The sequence below is a fragment of the Rhinolophus hipposideros genome (assembly GCF_964194185.1).
Source record: "Rhinolophus hipposideros genome assembly, chromosome: 22".
Taxonomy (NCBI): domain Eukaryota; kingdom Metazoa; phylum Chordata; class Mammalia; order Chiroptera; family Rhinolophidae; genus Rhinolophus; species Rhinolophus hipposideros.
In genome coordinates this window covers 41,556,534-41,565,874 of record NC_138068.1, presented here as the reverse complement: position 1 = coordinate 41,565,874, position 9,341 = coordinate 41,556,534, and the positions used below count along the sequence as shown (strand labels likewise).

General features: G+C 37.7%; 1 protein-coding gene across 3 annotated transcripts in view; it reads right to left on the bottom strand.

Moving 5' to 3' along the window:
- The window catches only part of XRN2 (5'-3' exoribonuclease 2), a 78,534-nt gene that overhangs the window by 49,235 nt on the left and 19,958 nt on the right, over positions 1 to 9,341 (bottom strand). For 2 of the 3 annotated variants that reach the window (XM_081034077.1, XM_081034079.1), the window contains 7 exons: positions 8,939 to 9,096; positions 8,004 to 8,078; positions 7,787 to 7,920; positions 7,630 to 7,687; positions 7,442 to 7,549; positions 2,914 to 2,958; positions 1,355 to 1,486 (listed from right to left, as the gene is read on the bottom strand). In XM_081034077.1, coding sequence (XP_080890203.1) covers positions 1,355 to 1,486; positions 2,914 to 2,958; positions 7,442 to 7,549; positions 7,630 to 7,687; positions 7,787 to 7,920; positions 8,004 to 8,078; positions 8,939 to 9,096 — 710 coding nt within the window. The remainder of the gene's footprint in view (positions 1 to 1,354; positions 1,487 to 2,913; positions 2,959 to 7,441; positions 7,550 to 7,629; positions 7,688 to 7,786; positions 7,921 to 8,003; positions 8,079 to 8,938; positions 9,097 to 9,341) is intronic. The other variant, XM_081034078.1, reaches the window with a different exon arrangement.

The following is a 9,341-nucleotide window of genomic DNA, read 5'->3' as shown; positions in this document are numbered from 1 at the left end:
TGTGGAGCCTGAATATAATATTGGAATCATAGCTGGCAAAGTTTAAACCTATCTGCCTCCCTAAGATCAAAAGTATTCTATTATCATGGTGGCCAGTTAGCTCAGTTGGTTACAGCATGGTGCTAATAACACCAAGGTTGCCGGTTCGATCCCCACATGAGCCACTGTGAGCTGTGCCCTCCTTAAAAAAAAAAATAAAAAATAAAAATGAAAAATAAAAAAAAAGCATTCTATTATCAATGCTGTGTTTGAAAATACCAGTCACTCTCATCTCCACTCTGAGGGGACTACAGTCATTATAATCTTCAATGACAGATATGAGTTTTTTCTATTCTACTTAAGCATCTCACTCTAATCCCCTTCACTGACCCTCCACATCCCATTCCATTAATGGTGTAAAGAATACGGCGAGAAAAAAATCAAACATAACAAAAAACAACAGAAATCCAGGCTGCTTCTCTCAAGAGGTGCAAAATCTCAGTTTTCAAATTCCAAATCTAAGGTCCTAAAACTTCTAGGTGTGGATTTATGGAAATATAAATCCAATCAATCTTGTGATATGGCAACAATTCTGCATATACGATTACCTTGTAATAAGGATTTGGCATCAACAGGATAACTATTAGAATGAAATTTAAATATCCAAACTTATGCAATTACTTTGGATATATCATAGTAATAGTTTGCATAAGATACCAAGCCTTACATGATATCTTACCTCCCTCTACAACACTCTCTCTCATGCCTACTTGGCCCTAACTAAATAAGCAATAACTTTGCGTATCTGCTATCTGTGAATTTTAGCTGACAAACTGTTTCCATGCTCTGCCATATGCTCTGAGCTCATGGTCTGTTGCCACTATTACAGGAAGCTGAGTTAGAGGGTGAGAGTGTAGGCAGTAAAAAGTACCTATATATGATAGACTGAGGAATACTACTCTGCAAAATGATCATGATTGATACCTGGAAGGAAAGAGGAAATAGGCAGCAAAACCCATCCTCCTCTCTTGCCCCAGCTATGAGATATTTGGGTGTCCCTATCATGTTTCTACCACCATCACCATCCAGTATCTTTGGAGAAAGAGGGAAACGCTGTGGCCCATTTGCATTGCAGAATCACTGTAGCCACTTAGCTATCTATATTTACACGCATTTTCATTTCTTTTACATCATTTAGATATTTTCATATTTATCAAAACGTATTTAACAGAATTAAAAATATCTCAAGGCAAAAGAAATTGAAAAAAACTGTAAAACAAAACAACTCCAGGCTAAGAGATAAAATTCACACACAACTGCAAGGGGCATCTGGTTGTCACCACTCTTCCACACTGCATAAAAGTAAGTCACTTACAGAGTTATTTTGCATCCTCATTTCATAGGCTGCTTGTCTCGGATTACTGGCTACTTGAGAACCTGGTGAATTTCTTGAACCCAAGGCATGAGGGGTTAATATTCCACCAGGAGTGAAAGCTGGTTGATCTCTCTAACAAATAGAAATGAATGTAGAAATTAAAATTAAATCACAACACAGACAATAGGAAGAAGAGAGGGCAATGAAATAGAGTCCCCACTATAAGTACTTAAAAGATGAAACATTTAGCCGTTAACATTACAGGGTTTTCAACACTTTGATTTTATGGTAACTTGCCCTGTAAACAATGGTCTGTAATCTTTAATAACTTGCATATAATTCACTGTACTGATATACAAAGAAATTCTGTTCCAGTCTCATTAGGATATTTTGTTTACTTACAATTTCAGAACACATGCAAGACAGTTTTAAGCAAATAAATTCAACTATTATGGTAAAAAAGTAAGTTAAGATCTTGACTTATACTTAGGAATATGACTTCTATTTACCTTTCACCTTGCTAGAATTTAACTCTTTCTAATTAATCAGAGCTGATTATAGCTATTATAGGACAATCATGGCTGACTGGTAAAACAAATACTTTTTAAAACAGATAATGACTGAAAGAAAATAATTATATATAAGGTATAGAACAAATATGCCCCTCCCAATCTAAGTGTTTTTGAACCTACCTGCAATAATAAACAACTCTACTTTCTCCCTTTTAGGTTCCTGAATTGCTCAATTCCAATAAAACATAATAATAAAAGGCAGTCCCTAAACTCCATGAGTTTAAAATCTAGTAAGGAAGACAGAAAAACAAGAACTAAAAAAGTTAAGTGACCATAAAGCACGCAATTAAGTATGAAAACAAGTATCACAGCAAGAAGCACCAGAGTTAAAAGAGAGGAGTGCTCAACCTGGACTCTAAGCAGAAGCAACAGGGAGGCCTTGAGGACAAGGCGAGGCGTGAGGGAGAAGTGAAGTCAAAAATCCATTTGGAGGTACCAAACGGAAGCAACGCTCTGAGTCTGGGGGGACATCGTATATTTAGAAGACACCAGTGGAAAAGCTGGGCAGCTAAAATTCAACCAGATCATAGAGCGCTCTGCATGCCAGACTAAGACAGAAATGGGTTCTGAGAGCACTAAGGAGTCTCTGGTGATTTCTGAGCAGAGAAACAAGTTTCAAGTGTCACGTTCTTGGGAAGACTAACCTGACAAAGATGTAGACAGAATGTAGTCATTTTCAAGAGAATACAAAGGGTTAACTCTTTTGATTACAAAAGCAATACCTGATTAGTGTAAAAAATTCAAATAGCGAACTGCCCCCTGCCCCCTCCTGTCCATCAAGTATATCCATTCAGACTCCAGACCTGAGAAAGGACTTGTTGAAAACCCACCCAGCATTCTTTCTCCTGGTAAGAAGGCAGCTGGTAAACATTATGTCCCTAAACAACTCCTACTAAATAAGGACTAAAAACCTATTATAATGAACATCTTCCTCCAAACCTGTAAACTTTTGCTATTGCCAATCTTATGAAATTAATTAAAACTCACCTTCATTCTCTTTCTTTTTTCTTTCTGTCGTCTTCTAAAACTGTCCTAAAAGTATAAAATCCACATATTCTGTCAAATAATTACACAAAAATGTAAGAGTTAAACATTACCAGGAATGATTCGGAAGACAATTAAAGTTTTAAAGGAAGACCCCAGAAACCTAGTTACATAATTAAACTAGGCAATGGACTATTATATGTTTAAAGCTGTTACCAGAACTTTAGATGGCTAGAACATTCTATATTCAGTTTAGATAAAATTTAATTGTTCCTCTTAATTTTTTTCAGATAGTTTTTGACACCATTTCAGGAAAGAATGACAGAGTCATGACAAAGACCATCGGTTTTATCCTGGAGCAAATAGGCTGCCATTATGGAGAAGATACAAACAAGTAAGAAAACAAACAATTCTTCAGTTGTAGCTGAACACAGTTAATAATCAAGATTTCAATTTTTAAAAATCAACTGGACAATTTAATAACGAGCCTCTGTTACCTAAAAAGGGTTTGACAGTTCCTAACTCTGTAACATGTAGGACACAGTGGGTAAAGAGAGAAGTGGGCTCTATGTAAATACTACCCTCACCTCCAGGTTCCAAAAAGTCAATCTTATGAAAGGAAGGAAATTCACATGTCTGTGCTACTTATTCTGGGCCATTTTAACTCACAGGAAAGGGTCCATCCAGTCTGCATTGATTCTTCCCTTCCACTCATTTTCAAAATGTAGCCATGGTTTAAACTGCACAAGATTTGGGGGTGATTTTGCTCCCCACTACCTATTTGGGCTGTTCTTCAAGGCCTCCTTTACCCCGAAGACACTCCTCCCATGCTCAAGTTTCTGTGACTATCAAAGCACTGAAACAACAGTTAAGGTATTCGTGGTTGCTGCTATGGCCTAAAACAGGGGCCACCGGGTACTGTACTGACCATCAGCCTACTAGCTGCACTTCTATCCCTTCTCAGTACTGCCAACTACAATATAACATCTTAACAAATTGCAATTTGTGCTTTCTGTGGGAGAGGAACTGAAGGTGGGATACATGGTGACTGACTACCTTAAAACCACCTAAGATATGAAAACTACCAATTTCTTTAATCAAGCTTTTACCTCCATCTTTAGTGGAGGTAACTTCTCTTATCTAGGTCACCAATGACCTATAGACTGAAATCCATTACTCAGTTTTCGGTCCTAATCTATGACTCTTTCCTGCTTGAATCATCCTCTTCACTTGGCTTCTAGGACACTATACTCACCCGCTTCTCCTTTCACTCTTGCTGTCTGTCCTCACTTCTCAACTCCCCAACCTCTTGATGCTGTTCTTCTGAGCCCACTACTTGGACCTCTTCATTTCTCTTCTCTTATGGCAGTAATATAGTCTCATGGCTTTAAATACCATCTATATGTTTATGACCGTTCAACAGGGATCTCCCTCCACTCAACATCTCCACTTGGGTATCTCAAACTTAGTATCTTCAAAATGGCATCCCCACACCAGCTTCGCACCTCCCAGGCTTCCTCATCACAGTTGCTCACACCATTTTTTCAACTGCTGAGATAAAAATCCTTGGAGACATTCTTGATCACTTTCCTTCTCCCACGCCTTGCATTTAATCTATCAGTCAACCCCATTGGTTCTATCTTCAAATCATTCAGAATCCAACTACCTCTTGCTATCTCCACTACGACCACACTGGCTCCCTTGGATTGTACTCACTGCTTCCATCTCTGCCTCCAGATAGTTAGTCTCAACATGGCAGCATCAGTGATCTTTTGACAGTATGTGTCAGATTTTGTCACTTTTATACTCAAAAGCCTCCCGAATGAAGGGTAAAGTCCTCATAGTGACTTACAGGGTCCTATCAGATCTGGCCCTCCATCATCTTTCTGACCTCTTCTCCTACTACCTTCCCTTTGCTTCCTCTGCTCCTGCCACACTAGCTCACTGTTCTGTGAACATCCTGGGTGTGCTCCTGCCCCAGAGCCTTTCCACTGGCTATTCCCTCTGTCTGAAATGCTCTCCCTGCAAATAATCTGCATGGTTTATTTCCTCACATTCTTCAGGTCTTCATTTAAAGTCATCTGTTAGTGCAGCCCTCTCTAGTCACCTTTTCTAGAATTGCAAACTCCCCATCTCCACCTGCCCAGATATTTTTCCTCACCTGCTTTAATTTTCTTCATGGCACTTATCACTAACACACTACAGAGCTTACTTAGTTTTTGTGTTTGTCATTCATCTCCCCAGAGGAATGTCAACTCTTTGAGATCAGGAATTTTTGTCTGTGTTTTTTTTGTTGTTGTTGCTGTTATCAGTAACACTCAAAATACTATCTGGCACATGGTGACACTTAGTAAATACTCTTGAATAAATAAACAACATTTACAAGATAAGAGGCAAACATCAAACCTCATAAAATAAAAAGCATCACATTTCTATCCTAACTGTTCAATTTTAATAACAAATACTGATGTATTCCTTTTCTACTATCTATTCTGCTGGTCAGTTAAATACTTATTCTACGGGTAGTAGTCACACAAGAACAGGTTCATCTGGGTGGACCTTACTGATCTTTAATCTTTTTGTGCAATCAACTCCTTTAGAAAGCTGTCAAAAGTGGACACACTTCTCAGGAAACTACATACCCCCATATACTTTTATACTGAATTTCTGAGGGTTCATAAATTCCCCCACCCACCCTGGATGCCCAACCATGCTGACGGATGTTGTATGATGTCAAGGGCACCAAAAATACACAAAGTTTTAAAACACCGTCTCTGTTAGGCCAACTAGAAACCATATTGCCTAAATCTGAAGCACTCTGCTATCTATGAAATCCCACACATCCTACCCTAATACCAAATGTCACCAAGTATTAAGAGTATTATGTGGCTAAAGCCACATAAAAAGACTGTTCTAACATGAGGTTCTTATACCAAGTAGTATACAGTATATACAGTTTTTTCTTCAGCATAAATGGCAGCAGGTCAAGTGGAGCCACTGTAATTATTGAAGACTTACTTAAAAATGGCTGTTCCAGTAGATATTTGATATCCCAGACAAAGTTCTGTTATTTGAATTTTACATATGAAAAATTCTTGTCATCACATAAGAAGATTACCAAGTACCAAAGTCTTTGGAAAAAATGCTTACAGTTAACTCTTTTACTTAAATAAGAGGTCACTAGCTACAGTACTTAAAATTGAAGAAAATATGAAATCTTGTCAGATACGATGATGTGTATTAATCTGTCAGGAGGTCATGAAGCAATACAGCAATATTATTTCGTGGCTATTTGCTCAAAATAGGCATATGACTTTTTATAAAGTCAGTTTTCAAAAGGATTTCCTTCAGTAAGAAACTACTACTATTCGCTCATTTTTCCCATTGCTTATCTCCCTTGCCATTCCCCCCCAATCACCCTCCAACCCACTCTGCCTCCAGGCTGCTGCCCTTCTACCCCACTAACACACCAGAGCCGTTAAATCCTGGCAGAGGACTAGGGGCCTGTCCATCTCACCCTGACATCTCAGTACCAATAGCTCCTTCTCTCTCTCTAGAACTGGCTCCTCTTTCTCAAGTGTCCACACTTCTCAAGGTTTCTGTTGGAGGCGCTTTCACTCCATACAAGTTCACAGGGATTTCAAGTTCACATTCATGACTTGAAGTACCTCCCAGCTAATAGTTCTAAAATCTCCTTTCAAAAAACTTTTGCCCCAGAGTTGTACACCTGAAACCTATGTAACTTTACTAACAATTGTCATCCCAATTAACTTCAATTTAAAAAAATACACAAAAAAACAACTTCTGCCATAAGCTTTACAAACATCCATCAAATTGCTTCATGGATTTTTCTCCTCTCAGGTGTCCTGAGTACTTGAAGTGTCCCTCAAACTCAGTATCTCCAAAATTAAACTCGATTTCTACCTTGTCGCCACCCTAACCCTCAGTGAATGGCAGCAGAAAACTCCCAAGCCAAAAACTTGGACTTCTCACCTAAGCCCTCAGCCTATCATATGTAATAAATTTCCAGGCACTTTTTTATTTCCTTCTTTTATGTTTACATTTCGTACTCAGAGATGCAACCATCTGCCTTGGCTGATGCAATCCAACCCACACCCCCTACGTTTTATTACTAAAATACAGAGTTCCTAGCTCTTAACCTATCTTCCAGAGCATAAAGATTTAGTACTAACATGGCAGCTACTAGTTCAACCCCAGCATTTGTGTAACATGGAACCCTCATTTCACATCCTACTGAGTAGACAGGCATTTGGGTTTATATCTTAACTAAACTTATGAAGAGTGAAAAAATGATAATGCAGCTCCCACAGTGTGCAATACATAGTTCCACACAGCAAGTATCATAACCTTTATAAAATAATGAAAGCACTGACCACTCATGATTACATTGGTGTTTTATATTCTGTAATGATATAACAATGCTCTCAAAGAGGTTAAAAGTACAATCACAGGATCATCAAAGCCTATTAGAGATAGGAGCAATTTAGCTACTGCAATAGAAACACTTTACCTCATCATCCTTTCTCTTTTTAAAAATGCTATCCTCAACTTCACCAACTGCTAACATGATCATCTGTACTCTTTGCAGATTGACATAACCACTTTCTGTAAGGTAACCCTGTAAGTGATAAAATACATGTAAAATGATCGTATAAAAGCAAATATTTCTGTTTTGAAATTATTCAAGAGTGAACTTACCCCAGTTTTGTGTACCACATTTTTGTATATGTTAACCAAACGGTCAATTGCACCTTCCCTGCCACCAGGAAACAAACATTATGCATTAGGATCAGCATGGGCTATAAAGGCAAAGAGGCTAACACAATAACTTGAAAAATTACAGGAACACACATACCTAATCTCTAACGATGGCAGGTGAGGAAGGAAGTCATTTCCTACAAAGAAGCACATGAAGACCCAGTCATCAATGCTCCTTTCAACATCAAAAGTGAACGGTAGGCTGGCCATGGTGAGCTCTCTTTCCAAATACTACAACCAAAAAGGAATACTATTAAAGCTATCAAAAGACACCCTGTTTTAGAGTGCCAATTCCAATGATTATTGCTACGTACCTCACGCAGAACATTAAGACGAAGGAAGATAAACTCTCCCTCTGAGCAAGGAAAACTATCTGCAAGTTCATCGTGCTGCAAGAAGGGGAGTAAAGGTTAAACAAGTCTACTCTAAATCCTGTACATTTTTTTCCAACCAAATAAATACAGCTTATTCTAAAGTAAGATTCATTTTAAATTACAATTATTAAATAAAAAAACAACTCATCAAACCATTTTAAAAATAAAAATTACCCATAATCCCAATCACCTACACAGGGGATCAGCATTTTTTTGTTTTGTTATGTTTTGTTTTAACAAAGGCATAGACAGCAAATAGTTTAGCCTGTCGGGGTCACATATGGTCTCTGCTGCATAATGTTTTATGTTTCATTTTGTTTTTTACAACCCTTTAAATATGTGAAAAAATCACTCTTAGCTCAGAGGCCAAATATGAAGGGCTGTAGTTTGCCAACTCCTGACCCATACCCAACCAATATTAGTATTTTGATGCAAATGCCTCTAGATCCTTCTCTGTGAACATTTAGTATATTTCCTACCTGTTGTTTTTTTTTAAGAAAAACAACCATTTGAAACAAATGACTTCTACAATCAAATCATGTTCAATGGGCATTATTACCTATAATATCTACACTATATGTAGATATGCTAGAAAAAGTAGAGAATAGAAAGAATGAGTGTTCTTTTAATTGTATGTTTACTTTAAAGAGGTTTTAAAAATACATCTCTGTGAGGGGTAACAGAGCAGTAGGTAAAAATCCAACCACAGTGTGTTCTCTATCCATTTAAAAAATGAGGTGACCTGAATATACTTGCCATTGAACTGTACACTTAAAAATGGCTAACACTGTATATTTTGTGTTATGTATATTTTATCACAATTTTAAAAAACAAAAAATTTTAAAATAAGGCAACTACCATCTCAAAGTTCTTACCTTTCCTTTCTTTTCTCTCGGCAAACCTTCACAATCTTTGACCTCATGTCCAAACTGATTACAAAGACCACATGGCTTGGGTTTGTTTGGTTTGAATTCTTCTCTAATAATGGTAAAGTTGGGTTCATGTGTAGCAAGGCCGAGCATGATGAGATCAGCTATCGATCAATAAGGACAAAATACAGCACAGTGAGCACTTTGACATAATCCTTACCATAAGCAAAGACACAGGACATTACCATAACAGAAGACACCAGCACAAAGAAAAATCCAAAAGAGTACACAGAGACGGCAAAGCCAAAAAGCCAAACACTTCCTAGCAGTTGTCAGCCAACAAAATGTCCTCCATATAACTTCATGTGCCTAGAATTTAGACTACCACTCTCCTGAGTGGTAGTCTAAA